We start from the raw sequence: 21,957 nt of genomic DNA on the forward strand, positions 1-21,957 counted from the left end.
TTTATTTCAAAGAAGAGTTCCTTTTTATTCATCCAAGTTGCTGCCCATATGTGCAGTGTTAATAATATCAATACAGACTTTTTGGTCATCTCTGCAAAATGAAAACAGAAGCAAATGCTAGATAAGATAGATTCTATATGTTTGCTCTGCCTGGTCCTTGCAAAATGCTCGCTGCCAACTGGCCTCTCACACAGGCATGGGCTTGCCACTCCCGTAGTTTTTATACTCTGTTTCGTACATGCGGGGAACGCACAGGATCTCCACCACAGGCACCCGGCAGGAGACTGTGGGAGGCTTCTCCACCGGGCAGAAGCGGTCCCAGGTGCGTTTATAGTCATGGGGAGGCTGGTAGGATTCTTGGGTCAGGGGAAGTAGACCCCGGTGGGGAACGGCAGGTATGTGTGGTCCCAGACGGGGCACTCGGGTTGCGTTGAGGAACAGCTTGATGTCCCGCATCGGTTCAGGATCACGGATCACAGGGTATTCCCCACACCCCTGGAGCGAGAGAGCATCCTTCCTGGCATAGCCTTGTCGTTCCTTGCTGCAGGAGAGAGAGGAGGGAGGGGGAGGGATCAAAATGCGTCCATTTATCTGAAAGTGGGGTGAAACCAATCAGTTTAAAGCAGAGAACACTATCTGGAAGGGGCTCCCTGTGTACACACCGCTACTCTTGGCGCTGCAGAATATGATATTGTTTGGGAATAACTTACATTTTTCTTGATCCTGTGATACGCCATACTTTCGTTGCATGCCTGCATTCGGGTACCACACAGCCGTATTATCATTGGTATTTCATTAAAATCAGTAAAAATACATTTCGACAGCAAAAGGGATACCATACATAAATCGGGCAATAGCCAACATCTGCCATAAACACAGATATCATAGAGTTGGAAGGGACCCTGAGGATTTTCTAGTCCAACCCCCTGCAATGCCGGAATATACAAGCTGTCTCTTATGGGGATTGAACCTGCAACCTTGCCGTTATCAGCCCAACGCTCCAGCCAGCTAAGCTATCCAGCTGTCAAGACACGTTAAGTATGGATGGCAACCTAAAAAATACAAGTTCTGTGCCATTGTAAACAAGTTGTCCTAGCAGTAGCAAACAAGAGTCAAAGAGTGGAATGTGGGTTCAGAGACAACAAACAAACAAACAAACAAACAAACAAAATTTATACCCTGCCCATCTGGGTTCCCCAGCCACTCTGGGAGACTCCCAACAGAATATTAAAAACATGATAAAATATCAAACATTTAAAACTTCCCTAAACAGGGCTGCCTTCAGATGTCTTCTAAAAGTCAGATAGTTGTTTATTTCCTTGACATCTGATGGGAGGGCGTTCCACAGGGCGGGTGCCACTACTGAGAAGGCCCCCTGCCTGATTCCCTGTAACCTCACTTCTTGCAGCTGCACCCTAGAGGATTATGGGAAGGGAGTGTAGGCAGTGGCAAAGGTGTCTGGGGTGGGTGAAGGGGTGGGGATAGAACCTTGGAAGTGCTACTTACTCAGTGAAGGGATGGAAGTCCCGGGTGGTGACAGAGATATAGGGGTCATTAAGCCGCAGAACTGCCTTGTCCCGGATGTAGAAGGGTTTGCCTGCCATCTCTTCATTCCGTGTGCTGGCAACAATGGACTGCAGAGAGCAAAGTGAACAAAGCCGCTGTTGTGCGTGGAAGCCTTGAACTCCTCGGCCCACCATGGTGGACAACCCCAACCAAGCCTGGTATTACCACATGACACTCTTTTGAGTGCCTCCCAGGGACCAGCAATGACTGAGCCGCCATTTTAATTTCCCATAATGCCCCTGGAGCAATGCTGTGTCAAGGACATTGGGGGGAGGAAACTGTGTAGCTCCTTGAAGCTGCTGTCACTGCTAAGTAAACTTTCCAGAATCAGGAGGGGTCTCCGTCAAATCCTTGACCCCAGCCTACTTAGAGCTCTTGGGTCTCAAGCACATGACCTGCTTTCTTTGATTGGCAGGCCAGCAAAACAAATAAGGATGTCAAAGAAAAGATCAGGCATGGTGGGGAAGGGATAGGGAAGGCCCAACGTGAGGTCCAATACCAAGATCAGAATCCCACCTCGAAGTTGCTGCAGAGGCACCGAGGATAACCCATATATAATCAGTTTAGGCCAGGGATGGAGAAGGAACTGCAGGTGTTGTTGGACTACAACAGCTCCCTTCACCTCTCACATCATTGACTGCATGGCAGGGGCTGATGGGAGTTGGGGGTCCCACAATATCTGGAGGGACACAGGTTTTCCTTCCCACTAAAAGCAGGCAGCACAAACGCTCCCCACACGGCAGGAAATAATGAATACCGATTGGTCCGATTCCATGGGTAGCATGCAAAGATGTGCAAGCTTTTGTTGAAACCCATCTGTCTCAAGAGACAATGGAGTGCACCTCTGAGGGTGAAGCCGAATTGACCTCCCTGGGGCACAAGCCTGGGCAGTGTGTATGGAGGTCCTGACCTGGGCTGCCCAGATGACAAGACACACACACCCCCCCCCCCAGCCTCGCTGATGTGGCCCAAAGGACAGCAGAGCAAGACATTTGGCACCAGCTGGGCTGCGAGAGTTGCCAGAAGGAGGTGCACAAGGCAGGGGCATAGAAAGGGGCATGGAGGGGGCGATCCGCCCTGTGTGCCACTCTGGGGGGGGGGGTGACAAGATGGCCCCTGCCTCCCCCAGCTGTAGAGTGGCCGAGGGTGTGCGCAGTCCATACGGCTGTCTGTATGGGCTGCCGCACATGCGCACTACGTACAAGAGCCAGTGTGGTGTAGTGGTTAAGAGCAGTAGACTCGTAATCTGGGGAACCAGGTTCGTGTCCCCGCTCCTCCACATGCAGCTGCTGGGTGACCTTGGGCTAGTCACACTTCTCTGAAGTCTCTCAGCCCCACTCACCTCACAGAGTGTTTGTTGTGGGGGAGGAAGGGAAAGGAGAATGTTAGCCTCTTTGAGACTCCTTCGGGTAGTGATAAAGCGGGATATCAAATCCAAACTCTTCTTCTTCTTCTTCTTCTTCTTCTTCTTCTTCTTCTTCTTCTTCTTCTTCTTCTTCTTCTTCTTCTTCTTCTTCGTGTGGCAGCCCGTACGGAGTGTGCATGCGTGGGATGCCGCACATGCGCAGTCTTACGGGATGCCCCGCCCTGGGTGCCGGAGAGGGTTCCCCCACCACTGGCACAAGGTGTCTTAAGGACTCCACTCTGGATTTGTGTAGGGTTTGCTACTCCTTAGCCTTTTCTATTCCTGAAGATATCCCACAAGGCAGCAGAGGTTTGGATCAGTTTTCCTTCTCCTAGATGGGCTACCTTCCCAGTCTGACAAGTCCCACCTGCCTCTCACTTCCTTCCACAGATATTGCAGAAACTACCTTCTTGATTGCTGGACCCATGATTGGTCTCATCTGTTCAATCTTCCAAAGCCTGTCTTGGCCTGCATGGGAAGTCCCTAACTCACTGAGGCTTTGAGACCCATCAGCCAACCCTCACCTGGTTTAGCTGGCCAGTCAAAGGCGTTCCTGGGGAGTGGCCACTGTCGTATACTGAAAGCTTTTAGGAGCTTTGAAAGAAAATGTTTATAAGATGATGTATAGATGGTACTTGACTCCAGTGAAATTGTCGAAAATGTATAGAATGCATGATAAATTGTGTTGGAAATGCAGATAAGAGGAAGGGGACTTTTACCACATGTGGCGGACTTGCAATAAGGTCAAGGCGTTTTGGGAATCAATTTACAACGAACTTAAGAAGATGTTTAAATATACTTTTCCAAAAAAGCCTGAGGCCTTCTTGTTGGGTTTGATGGGAGAAGAAATAGCTAAGAAGGATAAAAGATTGTTCATGTATGCGACAACTGCAGCAAGAATACTGCTTGCCCAAAAGTGGAAATTACAGGAATTACCAACGATTGACGAGTGGCAGACGAAGATGGTGGAATATGCTGAACTTGCAAAACTGACCAGCAGGGTCAGAAACCAGCATGACTCAAGGTTTCGAAGAGATTGGAGTAAATTTGTGGAATACTTAAGATTGAACTGAGGAAGTTTAAAAACACTAGTAGGATTGGAATAAACCTTTGACATAGTTTAATATGGAAGTGGTAAAAACTGCGCGATGAGAATGGACTAGAAAACCTGCTGACGAGAGGGAGGGGAGTCGTAGCTTGGCAGAGCAATGGTTGATGTAATTTGTGTTAGATGTTAAATTGGCTGTAATTTGATATATTTGGAAAAATAATACAAATTTATTTGGAAAAAAATGAAAGCTTCTAGGAGCCACAGGTGAGAGCTGAGTGCAGGTGGGGAACAAAGGTCGACAAACTACCCCAGAAGTAGCACGGCGTGTACCCCTCCCCTAACACCCTAAATATATATATGCAAGCAATTGTTTGTAAGATATGCAAAACCAAGCATCCTTTACGTAGAGATTGTCACACTGGTTAACCTAAAACAGAACACAAAGATGCCTTGGCCGGAAGGAAGAAGATGTGACCCAGAAACACCAGATACCTTGGATGGTCCATCCAGGTGATGGGCAGCCAAGCCAAATGGCTGAGGCCCAGCATGGAAAGTGGGCTCTTGTGGGAGATTGGGCCAGCCAGGGTAGCGTTCCCTCGTCTCGCTCTTCTGGTTGCCCATGGTCAGCGGGAACCTCCATGCTCTCAGCTTCAGCTGTTGGGGAGAAGAGCAGAAACAGGGGTACAGAGAAGAAGGGGTTGGGGGAACAGTCACCATGACTGCACAAGGATACCCTCTTGTGCAAATGTTTTCTTATTTGCCTGCTGTTGGAGTTTGCCTCCTTCAGCCCGGTGTCTTCAAACAGAGCCATGGAGGAAAGATGACCGGTATTTGTCTCGCCATCACCTTGTCACTTGAGGCCCTTCGTTCTTCCCCTTGAACAGGGTCTTCTGGGAACCTCTCTGCAGAATCCTCACCCCTGTCCCATTCTCCTGCCTGGACTGCAATCAGGGGCGTAGCAAGGGGGGGCAAGGGGGGTGGTCTGCCCCGGGTTCCATAATGGAGGGGGTGACAAATTATCAAGGAACAATTTTTGGGGGAATTTTTTTTTGAATTTTTTTTTTTGCAAATGCCTGCTCCGAAGGTCTTATCTTACTATACTAGGGATTATATAGCTATATATGAAATTTCATGCATATCGGTTAATATCTCGACCCTCCTCCACCAAAATAGCTGTTCACTTGGCTGTTTTCCTATGTCATGAAGGCTGAAATTTCAGCTCAGAGAACACTTACTGTTCCCAACCCTAACCCTGTGGAAAGCCATCTAATTAGACTTTAATTTGATTTTGAGATGTTTTTAGGAGGTAATTTAATTATTGTTTGATTTTATACCAATGTTATGTATCTGATGTTAGCCACCCTGAGCCCGACTTTGGCCGGGGAGGGCGGGATATAAATAAAAGTTATTATTATTATTATTACTTGTTATTCTTCCTTTGTAAGAAAATATGAAATAACATAAAACCATTTTTGCAGAGGGGGGGATCAATGGGGGTGTTGACAAGAAATTTTCTGCACCGGGTACCACCTGACCATCCCATGCCGGGGGGGGGGGGGTTTGACAATTTTTTTTTTGCCCCCGGGTACCAATTTACCTTGCTACGCCCCTGACTGCAATCACAGAGTGAAGCATGTGTGGGGCTCCCTCGACAAAATTTCAGGATTACTCCCTGAATTTTAAGCTGATTCAGTGTGTTTCTAGATGGGGGCTTTATACAGCAAACCTGTTCATCAGGTCTGATTTTTTTGTGTTTGTATTTTTCACATTCACTTCCACACATGCCCATTTTTTTCAGTCATAGGTATTCACTGCTATTCCACCACTGCTTGATCATTTTTTTTGTTTGGGGATTTTTAAGTGTGTGTGGCACTACTCCCCTCCCCCTCCATTGCCTTTAACTTTACTGGGCATGCATGCAAATACTTCTGTACCCATTTGCACACATCTTTAAATTAAAATAAAGGAACCCTAGAAAAAGCATACAAGAGCAAATGCTTCTAATCTTAAAACAGTCCTGTTTCGGAATGAACAGAAAGGGGGGTGCCTGTGATTTTTCAGAGCAGGTAGGTTGCAAGTAAATAAATAAAAATACTTAGCTAAAAGTAGAAATAATCAGAATATTTGAAACTGAAATGCTCACTGAGGTCACTTGGGTGATGTCATGACGCATTCTAGCGATGCAACTGGCGACCTAAGCAATTGGCATGGCTTCTGAGAACTGGCCAATCGCGGTGCAGCCCCCCCCCCCCACATAAATCCTGGCTAAGCCCATGCTTGGTCAAACTTACTTCTGAGTAAGCTCACACAGAACCAGGCTGTAATTTACAGACTGGATTCATTCCACCCATTCCCTCCCCAGTAAAACCACCAAGCCGTCTTCCTAGGGAACTTCAAGATCTGTCACTATTTGGGGGGTGGGATTCAACCACAAATTCAGGTTTGTACAGTTTAGTTGGCTGGAAACTCTTGTGCAACAAACCTGCTTCTGCAAAAGATTGAAGGAAAGTGACAGGGAAAATACACTGGGAGTTATGTGATAATACTTGGGTTGGCACAACATCATCTGACCTCCCAGAAAGCAAATCATGACAAAAGCAGATTAAATTGCCAATTTTGTCAAATCCCACTGCAAACAAATGCGGACAAATCCTCAATACACTGGCCATCTGGATGTGCCCCTTGACAGTTTGGGCTTCTATTCCTGTTCCCAGATCTCAGGGCTTCCTGCTTGCCCTTACCTTCTCTCTCAGATCTTTGTTGTAGAGGACGTCCCAGTGCGCATAGGCAACAGAGTAGCGGGGGTGAGCCAGGACTCCCCCGTGGGTTTTCGGGCCATAAGCGAGTTGTGAGGTGGTTGTCAAGCGTGGGATGACTTCATCTTGGAAGACTTTCTCAGATGCTGGGGGCAGCGGCTCATAGATCGTAGACTGGCGATGAGCGAAGGGGGGGGGGTTGCGAGGGAGGAGGTGGGGGAAAGAGCATAAAGGGCAGCAATGGGACAAACCATCAGGAAACGGGAAAATGGGTGCATGGATGAAAAACAGAACCAAGACCCCGCCCCCCCCGCAAGACCCATTTATTCCCCAGGAGTTCTGGTTCCAGGCAGCATTAGCCCGCCTGCAGAGTACCTAGAAGTAGCTGGAGGGAGTGTCAGGCCTCCGCCACAAACCACATTGCTTCCACGAATCCGAATTGCACCAGCTACCATCCCCCCTTAAAGTCACCAGCTTTGGCTCACTCGTGCATAGGGCGGCGGGAAGGGCAGTGGGGGGCTGTAGTTGAGCCCCACTCCGCTGCTGGTCAGCCTCCAGTCATGCCTGCGTCCCTGCCGGGGCACCAGCGTCGGGGAGTCCACCTCCCAGTCGAAGGGGAAGGCGGAGAAAGTGCCCGCCATGTCCGCCTTCGCTTTTTGGACATGGTTGCCGGGCGGCCGGGCAGAGGAGGAGGCGGCGGCTGGTACCCTGGGCACCAGGAAAGGGGCGGGGCCCCTAGAACGTTAGCGACAAACGTCGCCATGGAGATGGAACGCTCGGCAGCCGGGCGTTCTAGCGCCCCCTTTGATCGAGCCCTGGATTCCATCCGGTGCGGTCCTAACGAGTCCCAATGGGATGCTGCCTGGACCGCTGTGGGAGGGGGAGCCAGGACTGCACCTGGATTTCCTGGGAACCGGAAGGCCTGCTAAGGATCGTTGCTATTGAGTGCTAAAGACCGTGGCTGAACGGTTGGGGTGCAAGCTCCCACCTATTCGTGTTTACTGAGGAGTAAGCCCCTACCCGGTCCCTAAGACCTTTCCACCTTGCTCCCAGGTAAGCATGCATCGGGACTGTAACTTCAGTCGGAGGATGATGGTTCTTATCATCCTTCATGCATGCATGCACAAATGGGAGCTGCAACATAATGTTGCAGTATGGCAGGGGCAGAGGACCTGTGCCTGTCCCATTGGTGTTGGACGCCAACTCCCATCAGCCTCTTCTAGGACATCCAGTCTCGTCCCGCCTCTGTTTTCTGTCTCCACACACCCTACGCCTCACCGCCTGCCTTCCATGGCCACTGATCAAAGCAAGCAGTTATTGCAGTTCAAAGGCCTTTAGAAGACATCTGAAGGCTGCTTTGTATAGGGGAGTTTTTATTATTTATTATTAACATTTTTATTGTTCTTCTTGTTAATATTATTATTGAAAGGTAATGGTAAAGTACCCCTGAACAGTTATGTCCAGTCAAATTCGACTATGGGGTGCGGTGCTCATCTCCGCCTTCAGGCCGAGGGAGCCAGTGTTTGTCCACAGACAGCTTTTCTGGGTCATGTGGCCAGCATGACTAAACCACTTGTGGCACATGGGACACCGAGAAGAGTACCAGAGCGCATGGAAACGCTGTTTACCTTCCTGCCACAGGGGTACCTATTTATCTACCCGTGCTGGTATGGTTGGCAGGAGCTGGGACAAAGAGACAGGAGCTCACCCCATCGCTCAGATTCGAATTACCGATCTTATCTTACAATCGGCAAGCCCGTTGTTGTTGTTGTTGTTGTTGTTGTTGTTGTTGTTGTTTAGGACATCCCTATTTTCATTGGAGAAATGTTGGAGGGTGTGACAGGCCCTCCAAGTGCCCCTATTTTCCAGGACAAAATAAAAAATAAAAAAAATTCCTTCCAGTAGCACCTTAGAGACCAACTAAGTTTGTTCTTGGTATGAGCTTCCGTGTGCATGCACACTTCTTCAGATACACTGAAACAGAAGTCACCAGACCCTTATATATAGTGAGAGAGTGGGGAGGGGTATTACTCAGAAGGGTGGTGGGAATGGGTGATTGGCTGATAGGTCCCCTATTTTCCAGGGACAGTCTTGGATTTAGCCTTCCCTGTTTCCGATTTGATCCCAGAATGTCCCACCTTTCTTTAGGATGTCTCTATTTTCATCAGTGAAATGTTAGAGGGTGGGGAGTTATGCATGCCCCCGCCAAGCCAAGGAGATAAGTAACTATACAATCTTTAGAAGACATCTGAAGGCAGCCCTGTGTAGAGAAGTTTTAAAATGTTTAATGTTTTATTGTGTGTGTGTGTGTGTGTGTGTGTGTGTGTAGCCGCCCAGAGTGGATGGGGCAACCCAGTCAGATGGGCAGGGTATAAATAATAATGTTATTACTAGTATTATTAGGGAATAAAGGTAAAGGTAAATGGACCCCTGACCGTTAGGTCCAGTCGTGGACGACTCTGGGGTTGCGGCGCTCATCTTGCTTTATTGGCCAAGGGAGCCAGCGTACAGCTTCTGGGTCATGTGGCCAGCATGACTAAGCCGCTTCTGGCCAACCAGAGCAGTGCACGGAAACGCCGTTTAACTTCCCGCTGGAGTGGTACCTATTTATCTACTTGCAGTGCGTGTTTCAAACTGCTAGGTTGGCAGGAGCTGGGACTGAACAACGGGAGCTCACCCCGTCGCGGGGATTTGAACCACCGACCTTCCAATCAGCAAGCCCTAGGCTCTGTGGTTTAACCCACAGTGCCACCTGTGTCCCTATTATTACGGAATAGGACTTCCCTATTTTCACTGGAGAAATGTTGGAGGGTATGTGGGCAGAGACCTTGATGACTCAGCTTTGCCAACCTTCCCCAAGCCTTGTTAGCTTCCGGGGAGATGCGTCAGCTGGACGTCATGCACTATTGATACTCTTGTGTAGGCCTTCCAAGGGGCAGCCGGCAGAGGCAGCCCTGCTCAGAGGAATTTGGTAGGAGAAAGCTCTTTAACGCAACAAAAGAAGCAAGAACAATTTAAACAATGCGTCTGCTAGGGCTGCAAGAGAGCCACCTCAGGTATGGACGGCTTAAGAGAGCAGAGCCTCTTGCGTGGATCTTAAAAGCAAGGACACGTTCATTACAGGGAGGAAATGGTTTCTGGGGTAACCTGGTCCTTAGCCATTTCTTAGGGCTTCAAAGGTCATTGCTGGCACTTCTAAACGGAGCCCGGAAACAAACAGGCAATCAGTACAGATGGAATCAGTTCTGATCTTGAAGCGCCGGATAACAATCTGGCGTTTTGTACTAATTGAAGTTTCCGGACTCTTTTAAAAGGGCATCATTGCAATAAAGAGCATTGCAGTTAATCCTTCCTAGGAAAAAAAAAAAGGAGAACCTTTTGCGATTTTATAGTTGGGTGCTTTTTTTCTTCAAATAGTGTGTTTTCCAGCTATCACAGGTGTGGCGGGGAACCTTGGCCCCTCCAGATGTTGCAGAGCTGCTGGGGCCAGTGAAGGGAATATCTTCTAACAAGTGGAAGATGTTGTGGAAAGTGGGGAAGTTGCAGGGTGGAGAGCTGAATTTCAGAATCCCATCCGCTCCATTCCATTTCCCCTTCCTCCCTTCCCCTTTTCCCCAGTGTGCTGTAGCAGTTGGAGCATCGGACTAGGACCTGGGAGCCCAGGGTTCAAATCCCTACTCAGTCATGAAGTTCACGGGGGTGACCTTGGGCCAGTCACTGCCTCACAGGGTTGTTGTGGGGAACCAAATGAGGAGGGGGCGAAACCGTGAGCTCCTTGGAGAAAAAAGGTGGGATATGAATATAATCAATCAATCAATAGTCTGTATGGTCAGTGAACATGCAGGCTACTTGGAGCGGAGGCAGGGGTCCTTATGATGTTATTCAAGAGGGCTTTTGTACTTCTGCAAGCCGAGGGAATCCCCCAAGCCTCGTGTGCAGGAGCACCCATCAACTGCAACAAACACCTCCCAAAATAAAGACTTGGCCATTTTACTTTTAGCCATCCGATGGCACTCAAGGCCAGTGCACACTTTCACTTTTGGAGTTCCCGGTGGGTGGGATGGAATTGGAGAGGGTGGGGTGCATTTTATTTATTTATTAAATTTATATACCACCTTATATCCAGGGGTCTCGTGCATGTTCCTAGCAACCCTGAGAACCAGGGCAATATATTCTCTGCCAGTGAGGGCCAACTTGAATTAAAATTGGGGGGGGGGGCAGGTAAGCCCTGCCCCACATAATTGATCACATGACCCCCTCGGCCCCTAAGAGTTGGCTCCCATGGTGTGATGTCACACAGGAAAAACGTGCCCTTTTGAAAAACTAGGCTTGGAATTGGGGGGGGGCGTGGGCAGATAGGTGAGGAGGAGTTGCTTGGGGCAAGAGGTGTTCTGGGAACAAGGAGGAGGAAATAGGTAGAACTTTGTGGGGGAGGGGATGAAGGCCATCTTGGCAGCTTGGGATGGAGGCAGGGAGATGGGGTTCACGATGCCTTGGCAATCCAGTGCTGCATTGCTGGGGAAACAAGCCCACTTCTGAGATCTAATGCTCTCCAAAGGAGACCCAGGCATGAATAGGTGTCAAGAAGCCATTTTTCTTAAAGACATGACCGTCTCCAACACGTCTCAATTTCCAATGCAAACATGACTCTGGAATCTGGCTACCGCTTGGCACAGATGGGGGTGTGTGTGTGGCCCCATTTGTTTATTCGTTTCAAAAGGGGAAGGGGAAGGCTATATGGGCCCCCATCCACAAAGACCTATGGGCCGGCTAAGGCCTCCTAGGGTTGCCCGCTGCCCCAGCAAAGCCTGTTATGATGTCTCCTGCCCGCCATATTCCACTGCGTCTTGCTGCTGCGGTCGTATTTTGCAGGCACACCCTGCGTCTATCCTGACAAAGCGCCAGGCAACAGCCTTCTTGGAATCCATAGTGAAGGCCCTCACATAGGTCTGGGTCGTCTGGCACTCAGAGATCCAGTAGTTTCGATCCACCCCGCGGCAACGGCCCGCAGTTCCCCTTCTGGGTGTGCACTTGGTCTCGAAGAAGTACTGCTTCAGCCGGCCGTGAGGCGTCTGCAGCTCAGAGAGCACCGTCACGTTCCTGCCACGGATGTCCACAGCTGTTTGTTTGTCCGCCACCCAAGCGCTCGTGCTGTCGCACACGGCCAATGTCACCTCGGCAGCATCCGGCAAGGGTTGGGTGGTCGGCTTGCTTCTAGAAAGCGCGAAATGGGGAGACAGGAACTCCTCATCCCTGACTTGAGGAGCGTCAATGCCGAAGACATCAGCGGCATTGGGTAGCGGGATGGCATGAGAGACGACGCAAAGCCACGCAGTGACCGCAGTAACCAGCATGGCTTCCTCTATGGTGGGGAACCTGTGCAGGAAGTGGGGAAAGGCAAGCCTGGGAAGATGTGTCTGCCAATAAAAGGTCCCATCCACAACACAGGTTGCCAGCACATGGTTCCCCCCAAATGCCACATCCACCCCATGCATTTAGGGCAGATCCTAGCTTCCCTGCCCCCCCCCCCAAATTTTTGCACTTTCGCAAAACTTGGAGGTCCCCTATACCTGCTGATACCTCTTTTTTAAATTTCCAATTACATTTATATCTTACTTTTCCATCAGAGAGCTCAAGGTAATGTATACATGGTTCTCTCCCTCCCCATCTTAACCAAGGGTGCCAATCTGGGGGTGGGCAGCCCCCTCAAATATTTTATGGGTGGGGAGAGAGACAAAGATATATCTGCCCCTAGGAATTGGCTCCTAGGCTCTCAACAACCCTGTGAGGTAGGTTAGGCTGAGAGATTGTGACTGTCCTGAGCAGTGCTGTCAAGTATCCTGTTTTCCCCGGGAATCTCCCTTATTTCAAGCAGTTTCCCGCTGCTATCCCTTATTTTTTATATCCCTTTAATTTCCTGTTTTTTCAAAAGAAGCAGCTCCTCTCCCTCCCCCTGCTGGCCAGGGACTGGGAAGACCTCGCCTCCTTGCAGCCTCAAAGCAAGCAGGAGCCATTTCCCGCGCTCACAGGCGTCGTAGCCCATGGGCAGTGTTTCCAAAATACAGTAAGCCTACTGTGCGCGTTCACACCAATGTCTCCCACTTTAGCTTCTGGCTCCGCCCACCACTGCCATGTGACTGTCCCTGGGATAGGTGAGGCTGCTGATCCCTTATTTTCAAATCCGAAACTTGACAGCTATGGTCCCAAGGTAACCCGGGGAACTTTATGGTTGAGCAGGGATTTGAAGCCCCGTCTGCCAGGTCCTAACCCAGCACTCCAGCAGTACGTCCTAAATTTCACAAATAAAAGGAATGACAGTGCAGATTGTGTCCATCCCTCCACCTGTTATAAAAGTGATTTTCCCAAGCTTTCTGCCAGACTCGGGGCCCAATTGTTAACAACAGCAACCTGCACTGCAGGGAATTTTCTTTTGAATTTTGCAAATCATTTTTTTTACCTTTACTTACTGGGATCTGTTCTCTACTTCTTGTTCACTCTTCTTTCCTCTCCCTTTCTTGCTCTATCACTCTCTCCCCTTTCTGTTCCGATGACATTCACAGTGCTGCCGTTGCAGACCGCTGTAAGTCAACAGAGCTCTCTCTTTTTTGGCTACAGCAAACAAGAGGTCAAAGTACCCGGATATGGTGTCCTTTAGGACTTTGTCCTTCTGCGGCCAACTAGAATCTGCCGAAGAGAATATTTTGGTAGTTTCACAAATTCCTCGGGGCCAGGGGCCTGAGGTTATTTGGCTGCACCAAACTAGAATCTGACAGAACTTATTAGATATATACAGTCATCCCTTGTTTTTCGAACAGCTTAGTCCTCAAACATTTTGGCTCCCGAATGCCGCAAACCCGGAAGTGAGTGTTCCGGTTTGTGAACTATTTTTGGAAGCTGAATGTCCGACAGTGCTTCCGATTGGCTGCAGGAGCTTCCTGCAGCCAATCAGAAGCCACGCTTTGGTTTCCGAATGTTTTGGAAGTTGAACGGACTTCCGGAAGAGGTTCTGTTCGACTTCCAAGGTACGACTGTATAGGGGTTTGTGGCACGGCAGCTGGGCTGTAACGGCGGCACTTGCCTCTGTCGAATCACAGCTCGGGCATTTCATGGAGATTACAGCTGGGGAGGGTGGCGGGTACTGCAGGCATGCGTGTGGTGCCCACAGTGGTTTCTCTGGTTTGCTAATGTGCCCATGGGTCTAAAACAGTTGGGGACCCTTGCCCAAAGGCAATCCACCTGTTCATAAGGACTTGCAACTCCACATCAAGCCATCAGGTGGCGCTGAGGGCCAAAGGACACTTTCCCCTTCCAAAGTTCAAATCCGTAGCAGGGGAGGATTATAGCATGGGTAGGCAAACTAAGGCCTGGGGGCCGATCCGGCCCAATTGCCTTCTAAATCCGGCCCGCGGACAGTCCAGGAATCAGCGTGTTTTTACATGAGCAGAATGTGTGCTTTTATTTAAAATGCATCTCTGGGTTAATTGTGGGGCATACAAATGCGTTCATTTTTATTTTTATTTTTCCAAAATATAGCCCGGCCCCCCACAAGGCCTGAGGGACAGTGGAACGGCCCCCTGCTGAAAAAGGTTGCTGACCCCTGGACTATAGGGTGGATGTGCAAAACACAGCTTGTGGAGATAACACACCACACATTTAAAGGCTCCCCACACGAAAAGAATACCAGGAACTGAACTTGGTTAAGGGTGCTGGGAATTGTAGCTCTGCATGGAGCGAACTACAGTTCCCATGATTCTTTGGGGGCTGTGCAAAAGGTGCATTTAGATGTATGCTGCGTATGCAGCCTGAGAGAGGTACTAGGAAGGCTTCGGCTGTCAGGGAGGAGCTGGCTGCCACCCACATTTCTTTTCCATGAGTCTTGCTTTCCGCACACTCCTCCCCCCCCCCCAGGAAAACCCCCCCCCCCACCAAAAGGAAGACATTCAGGACACAGGAAATCCAAGCAGCAGGCAGACATGTCTTTTTGTTTTTTTAATCCTCCCCACCCACCTCCACACACAGACATCACACACACTTTCCTAGAAATCAACCCCCCCCCCGAGTAATGAACGCAAATAAGTTAATAATTAAGACGACAGGATCAGGTCAGACACAGACTGTAGCTGGAGGGAAGGGAGGTAATAAATATGAAGAGAGGAAAGAGACTGAGGGAAGGGGGATTCCAGAAGGAAACTTACACCTAGTAATGTCCCCTCCCCATTCCAGAAAGTATGTTCCAAAAGAACTCTAGGGATCCCTCAGACACTTATCCCAGGCTCCTCAATTAATATATCAGACTCAATGGACCTCCCACTCCAATCGGCAGCTGAAAGGGAAAGTGGGACGCATGCAAAGCGGCAGGTTCGGCGCCTGCATCGAGGCTGCGTGCGTCTGAGGCTGTGCAGACTGCATGTCTGGTATGCGCAAAACAGCGGCGAGGCCTGGCAGGCATGGTTGGCGGCCACGTGTGTACAGACAACACGCCCTAAAACATTCCCTAGGATCCACCCGCCATGCACACGCAGGGAATCTTTGGCAAATGCGCCAAGATGGAAAAGGTTCCCTGAGGGTAGGCAGTCGGAAAAGCCCTGATCTCGCAGGCTGCGCCGAAGGAAGGACTCTGGAGTCCGCTGTGCACCACAAAGGTGCAATGGGAGCATTGGGGAGTGTGTGAGAGAGGCAGGTTTGAGTGACTCTAAAGCAGCACCCACAAGACACCAGTGCCTTGACACATGTGGTAGGTATGAAGTTTTGACCACTAGGGACCACTTCATGGCCCCTCCAGTCCACAAAGTCTGCCTGGCTGCATCTCAATAGTGCTTAAAGTTCACTTCTCTACCTCTGTGTAGAAGTGCAGCAGCAACATCTCTCCTGTCCGGCAAATGGCCACGTTTGTGACGATGCACCTTGTTGACAGGGAACCCCAACTTCAAGGGGGCGCAAGCAGAACCAGACAAGGCAGCCTGGGGCCTGCCAATCAGCCAGGACCACACACACCTTTCTTCTTGTCCAATGGGAACCATGCACATGCCCCTTGGCCAAAGGGCGGCCATCTTGGGCCTAGGGGTCCCATTGCTCCATCTCCATCTCTTCAGTAGCCAAAGTGACAGATTACCAGTTGCCTGCCTCCCGGGACTCCCTACGTCCGGCCGGTACGAGTGAGCAGGGTGCAGACGCACGCGGTGTCGATGCGGATCCAGCGCCAGGTCACGATCTTGTCAGAATCCATGGTGAGGGCCCTCACGTACGACTGCTTGGCCTTGCACTCGGAGATCCAGTGGCGGCGGTCCACACCCCGGCAGCCGCTCGCCGTGCCCCCAGCCGGGTTACACTTGGTCTCGAAGAAATATTGCTTCAGCGGGCCGGTCAGCGTCTGGACCTCGGAAAGCACTGTCACGGTTTTGGCGCGGATGTCGACGGCTGTCCGCTTGTTGGTCACCCAGACGTTGACGCTGTCGCACACCGACATTTCTCCCCGGCGGAGGGATCCGTCCAACGACCGCTTGGACTTGAGGGTCCGGTTTGCGGCCTGCGCCGGCTGGGCGCTGGAGTCCTCCATGAGGAAAAGCAAGGGCGGCTCTGCAGGTTCGCTGTTGGAAAGAGTGACGCGCGGAGAGAAGAGGTCCCAATCCCTCAGGGGGGTCTCGGCCCAGAGGACATCGGTGGCGTTGGACTGGGTACTGGCGCTGGGGAGGGGGGCAGCACGGATGATGCAGAGCAGTGGCGTGACCATGGCATGGAACAGAACAAGCATCACTCTCTGCGCGGCGGGGACCTGGGAAGACAGGGAGAGAAATGAGTCTCCTGCCGGCAAAGGGCTCAAAGAAACGAAACAGATCAGTGGATCCCCGTCACTCCACCCCATCACTTCCTTGCACTGCCACTTCATTATCCTCAGGGCCTCTGGGGGGATCAGCCAGGGCCAACTCCAGGGTTGAGGAGGGGCTTGCCTGAGGGTCCCACAGCAGCCGCAGGTGCAGCTGCCATCTTAGTTTTCCCAAAATGCAGTGCACCAGAAGTTCCACTATTCATGTATGTATGTATGTACCGGTATGTAAAATGAACCATGGCAAGAGAAGGGAAATCATTGATATCTTAAGGGTGTAAAATTTGTAAATATATAAATTAAATTTTCTGTTTTACAATTTAAAATGCTCATTTTACATCCTTAAGATATCGACGACATCCCTTCTTCTCTTTCCATGGTTCATTTTAACATATCATAAATCCCTGCATGTTTCCCAAAAACTATACCATTCAGTATTCCCTCATTACATCCATCAAAACTTGTTTACACTGTTGAATTTATCTTAATGCTGCCAGCGTTTTCAGATGTACACAATTATTTCCCATGTATTCAATAAACGTTTTCCAATCTGCTTTAAACGTATGTTCTTCTTGTTCTCTTATTCTATAAGTTAAGTCTGCAAGCTGTGCGTATTCTGTCAACTTAAGTTGCCATTCTTCTTTGGTTGGGACCTCATTCGTTTTCATTTAAATAAAAACAGCTGCCCTATGCAGACACGCAATTGATTTGTTTTAATCTATTCTTGCTGCCAATGCTACTTCTTTTTAAATGTTTTAAATTATTTTAACTGTTTTTAATTGGTAATTTTATTATTTATTATTTTTTCTCATGTTCTCTTTCTTTAGGTTTCTCCTTTCCTTCTCTTTCCTTCCTTCTGATTTGGTTCTCTTATAGACTAAGTAGCTGTTTTATCTCAGTGGTATATTATAAAAAAGTTACTTTGTAATGGGTATTATTTTTGTATATCTTTTAATAAGTATCAATATTATTATTTTTTAAAAAAGATCAGTTTATTACTTATTGCAAGGCACTTAGAGTTCTCAATACAATCAAGCGGTATATTGATTGTGTTACACATACACACACACAAAAATAAACCTCTTTAAAAATATTGCTGCAGCAACAGGTAAAAATGGCACCAGCAGAATGAAACAGTACAAATATAAACACTGGCAGCGAAAATGGCAAATTAAAAATACCAGCAGAATTTGCCTTTAGGTTAGCTCAAAGAAGTCTCAGAAGTATTTTGGCACCACAAAGCAACAATTGGACAGGGCACAGAGCTATTAGATGAGGTTTATGGCACAGCTGCCATATTTCGAGGGACCCAGGTGGCGCTGTGGGTTAAACCACAGAGTCTAGGGCTTGCTGATCAGAAGGTTGGCGGTTCGAATCCCTGCCACGGGGTGAGCTCCCGTTGCTCGGTCCCAGCTCCTGCCCACCTAGCAGTTCGAAAGCACATCAAAGTGCAAGTAGATAAATAGGGACCGCTCCAGCGGGAAGGTAAACGGCGTTTCCGTGCGCTGCTCTGGTTCACCAGAAGCGGCTTTGTCATGCTGGCCACATGACCCGGAAGCTGTCTGCGGACAAACGCCGGCTCCCTCGGCCTATAGAGCGAGATGAGCGCCGCAACCCCAGAGTCGGACACGACTGGACCTGGTGGTCAGGGGTCCCTTTACCTTTTACTATGGCACAGCTGCCATATTTCAAACAGTTGCTAAGCTTCTTTTGGCAACGTCGTTGAGCTTTTCAGTAGGACCTACTGAATTCAATAGAATAACAGAAACCATAGAGTTGGACGAGAACCTCAAGGGCCGCAGCAATGCAGGAATTTCAACATGTGGTTCCCCATCCAATTTGAAACCATACCAAACCCTGCTTAACTTTGCAAATGTACTTGCAGGGTACCGTATATACCGGCGTATAAGACGACTGGGCGTATAAGACGACCCCCAACTTTTCCAGTTAAAATATAGATTTTGAGATATACTCGACCACAGATTTTCCACCCGGCATATAAGATGACCCCCAACTTTTGAGATGATTTTCCTGGATTAAAAAGTAGTCTTACGTGCCAGAATATACTGTAATTCCTGTGCCACAACAGGACTTCCTTCTGGGCAGACATTGTTAGAAATGGCACTGCCAGAAGCCTATTTGGGCAGCATGTGACACATACTGTACTTTTCTGTGTATAAGATGCCCCCTATTTTGGGGGACTCAAAATTAAGAAAATGAGGGGATATTGCCAGGAGTTGTTGAGCTTTTTGCGGGGAGGGTTGCCCATAGTTTTCGAGCTTTTTGGGAGGTGGCATAAAGTTGTTGAGCTTTTTTTTTCAGAGATTGCCAAAAATCGCTCACCTGACGCTGAAAGCCACAAATTGCTCGCCCTGTTGCCACAGCGGCAGCCAATCAACCCCAGCCCTTGCTGCAACATGCACAATAGCCACTGACGATCTCCGGCTTGTGGCAGGAACCAATCCCACGTCCCACCCTATGCAGGGGCGTAGCTAGGTAAATTGGTACCCGGGGGCAAAAAAATTTTTGTCACCCCCCCCCCAAGGCATGGGAAGGTCAGGTGTTACCCGGTGCGAAAAATTTCTTGTCAACACCCCCATTGACACACTCCCCCCCGCAAAAAATGTTTTACGTTATTCCATATTTTCTTACAAAGGAATAATAACAAGTAATAATAAAAAACCATTTATTTATATCCCACCCTCCCTGGCCAAAGTCAGGCTCAGGGTGGCTAACACCAGATACATAACATTGGTATAAAATCAAACAATAATTAAATTACCTCCTAAAAACCTCTCAAAGTCTAATTAGATGGCTTTCCACAGGGTTAGGGTTGGGAACAGTAAGTGTTCTCTGAACTGAAATTTCAGCCTTCATGACATAGGAAAACAGCCAAGTGAACAGCTATTTTGGTAGAGGAGGGTCAAGATATTAACCGATATGCATGAAATTTCATATATAGCTATATAATCCCTAGTATAGTAAGATAAGACCTTCGGAGCAGGCATTAAAAAAAAAAATATTCAAAAAAATTTGTTCCTTGCTAATTTGTCACCCCCTCCATTATGGAACCCGGGGCGGCCCACCCCCTTCGCCCCCCTCTTGCTACGCCCCTGACCCTATGCACTATCCGCGTACAAGACGGCCCCAATTTTTGGACATAACTTTTAAAGGAAAAACCCTCATATTATACATGGAAAATTACAGTAAATTTAATTTATGGTGATGGGAGTAGATGGGGGGGGGGCACACAGTTACCTGTGGGTTCAATGCTTTCTTCAATCACAGCCAAGCAGATTCCAGGTTTTAATCATGACCTTCCAGGCTGGCGTCCTGCCGTGATGCTCCCTGATATAAGCCAGCCTGGGAAAGAGGGGATCCTTTATTTCTGTAGCGGAACCTGCTTTCTGCCACACTGTCCCTTAGTGGGCGCTGATGGTTCCTTGCAGCTCACGTGCCCAGAAGTCTAGGTTCCTTGGGACGTCTGCAGATCTCACGCTGCATCTTTGCTTCTTCACGGGATGAGCAAGGAGAAGGCACCTTTCTCGTGGAAGCAAGTGTTTCGTCTCCGTCTCAGAGGACAGGAAGGTGCTCGGGGGTGTCATTCAGTTGAGGGCTTGATTCTACTCACAGCATCTGGCAGAGGAGAGAGAAAAAAACAAACTCTTCAATGGAGATCAGAGTCGGTGCTGGAAATCGTGTCTGCGCAGACACAAAAGCTGGAAATCGCGGGCAGGCGTGCTCTTTCTCTCTCTCTCTCTCTCTCTCTCACACACACACACACAATCTGGCCCGTGGAGGGATCTCTGCTGGAGTTATCTGGCCCAGGCGAGGTAAACCTTGCCGACGCCTGGACAAGACTAAGGAGTCCCAGGTTTCCTCGCAAAAATCCTCAGGGGGTTTAGTACCTTCACCTTTGCATAAAATCCCCTCTGTGACATTTTCCAACCTACCATTGTTTCAGTGGCTGTGTACACACCATAAACACGAACTCAGGACAAAACATGCGAAGAAGAAGGCATGTTTGGCAAATCCTCAACGTGATCAACTCCTGCCCGGAAATCTATGCCCCCACTGTGGAAGGACGTGTGGATCCAGACTTGGCCTCCACAGTCACTTACGGACACACTGTTAGGTCCATCTTCATGGAAGACAATCCCATTCGGCTACAAGTGATTGCCAAAGAAGAAGAGGAAGGCACACCATACATTTAACACGCTTTACTTCCCCCCAAAGAATCCTGGGAACTGTTAGTTTAGTTCCAAAGTGATGAAAGCTCCTAAATTATTGGCTTGTGAGAGCCATGCGGTCTGAAGTGGAGCAAGCAGCTCAGACCTCACACGTTGATTATCCAGTCCCACCCAAGGCGAGCTTAGCCTGGAAGGACAGCTTACTCTATGGCAGAGCTTTCCAAACTGTGTGTCACGACACACTGGTGTGTTGGCTGCAGTGTGTAGGTGTGTCATGCAAACACTCCCTGCGCTCCTCCCGGGGCTGGAAAATGGTTAGTTTAATCTCTGGTTTGCTGTGTCATGAAATGAAGCATATCTCAAAAGTGTGTCACCAGCATGAAAAGTCTGGAAAGCTCTGCTCTATGGTCTTAACCCCTTCGTGCATCAAATAGAATTAAGCATGTTGGTTGTCTGAGGCAGGTTATCCCTGTTACCTCATGGAGGGTATGGCTGGCTGACAGGAATACTGAACAGGAGAACTACTAGGAGGTAAGGATACACTGCAACAGGTGTTCTGTGTTCTCAGAAAAACTTGTGATGTCTCTTGCCTTTTTACTGAATCCAGAAGGTTCTGGATCTCTGTCCCATGGCTAAAGCTCACTCAATCTTTCTCCTCCCCAAGAACTCAGGATGGAGATGTGGTTCTATGTAGCACCTGCTCCGGATCCCACCCAGTTTGCAAAGAACATAAGAATGCAAGTGCCCTTCCCAGCTCTTTTTCCTAATCCATCAGCAGCCAATATGGTGCCATGCAGATGTTCTGGACTACAGCTGCCAATCATCCTCTATAATTGGCCATGCTGCCTGAGGCCAAAACATCTGGAATGCAGCACATTGGCTACCTCTGCTCTAATCCACATGACAACATCAAGAACATTTTTTTTAATGTTCCAAGGGCACTGGAAGACACCCAAGAGATCGTGCAGAACATACCCCTCGTTTATGATGATTTAATTAATTTATATACCACTTATAATTGCCAAAGCGGCTGCTCAGCAGTTTACAAGTATAAAACCAATTAGGAAAAAAACATAAACACACGTAATTGAAAGACACAATAAAACGATCCTGCCAAAACATTAAAATAAACATCTGCAATTAAAATGTGTGAGGAAACCAGTCCA

General features: G+C 48.9%; 3 protein-coding genes across 4 annotated transcripts; all 3 read right to left on the minus strand.

Moving 5' to 3' along the window:
• Positions 1 to 11: 11 nt before the first annotated feature.
• Positions 12 to 7,559, minus strand: LOC117059044. The gene is made up of 5 exons (XM_033170514.1): positions 7,264 to 7,559; positions 6,764 to 6,952; positions 4,515 to 4,676; positions 1,507 to 1,634; positions 12 to 541 (listed from the first exon to the last, which is right to left on the minus strand). Exons 1-5 carry the CDS (start codon positions 7,417 to 7,419, stop codon positions 187 to 189), a joined length of 990 nt encoding a protein of 329 aa, XP_033026405.1. The 5' UTR covers positions 7,420 to 7,559; the 3' UTR covers positions 12 to 186.
• A 3,874-nt stretch (positions 7,560 to 11,433) lies between these two features.
• Positions 11,434 to 13,387, minus strand: LOC117059045 (brain-derived neurotrophic factor-like). 2 transcript variants are annotated; one of them, XM_033170516.1, is made up of 2 exons: positions 13,246 to 13,387; positions 11,434 to 12,154 (listed from the first exon to the last, which is right to left on the minus strand). In XM_033170516.1, exon 2 carries the CDS (start codon positions 12,130 to 12,132, stop codon positions 11,590 to 11,592), a length of 543 nt encoding a protein of 180 aa, XP_033026407.1. In that variant the 5' UTR covers positions 12,133 to 12,154; positions 13,246 to 13,387; the 3' UTR covers positions 11,434 to 11,589. The 2 variants fall into 2 exon arrangements, with proteins under 2 accessions (XP_033026407.1, XP_033026406.1); XM_033170515.1 differs by having other exon boundaries at positions 13,236 to 13,386.
• Positions 13,388 to 15,416: 2,029 nt separating this feature from the next.
• Positions 15,417 to 19,965, minus strand: LOC117059064 (brain-derived neurotrophic factor-like). Its single transcript, XM_033170551.1, has 2 exons — positions 19,860 to 19,965; positions 15,417 to 16,550 (listed from the first exon to the last, which is right to left on the minus strand). The coding sequence occupies exon 2, from the start codon at positions 16,527 to 16,529 to the stop codon at positions 15,915 to 15,917; it is 615 nt and encodes a 204-aa protein (XP_033026442.1). The 5' UTR covers positions 16,530 to 16,550; positions 19,860 to 19,965; the 3' UTR covers positions 15,417 to 15,914.
• Between the last annotated feature and the right edge of the window lie 1,992 nt (positions 19,966 to 21,957).

Source organism: Lacerta agilis, chromosome 14 (genome assembly GCF_009819535.1).
Source record: "Lacerta agilis isolate rLacAgi1 chromosome 14, rLacAgi1.pri, whole genome shotgun sequence".
In the NCBI taxonomy this organism is placed as follows: Eukaryota; Metazoa; Chordata; class Lepidosauria; order Squamata; family Lacertidae; genus Lacerta; species Lacerta agilis.

Bases quoted from the DNA above. Each gene is read 5' to 3' on its own strand.
- LOC117059064 (XM_033170551.1), bottom strand. From the start codon at position 16,529: ATGCTTGTTCTGTTCCATGCCATGGTCACGCCACTGCTCTGCATCATC.
- LOC117059044 (XM_033170514.1), bottom strand. From the start codon at position 7,419: ATGGCGGGCACTTTCTCCGCCTTCCCCTTCGACTGGGAGGTGGACTCC. The intron at 6,953-7,263 runs GTGAGCCAAAGC...GCTCATCGCCAG, and splicing joins TCCCGCCGCCCTATGCACGA to TCTACGATCTATGAGCCGCT. The intron at 1,635-4,514 runs GTATCTGGTGTT...TGCTCTCTGCAG, and splicing joins ACCTGGATGGACCATCCAAG to TCCATTGTTGCCAGCACACG.
- LOC117059045 (XM_033170516.1), bottom strand. From the start codon at position 12,132: ATGCTGGTTACTGCGGTCACTGCGTGGCTTTGCGTCGTCTCTCATGCC.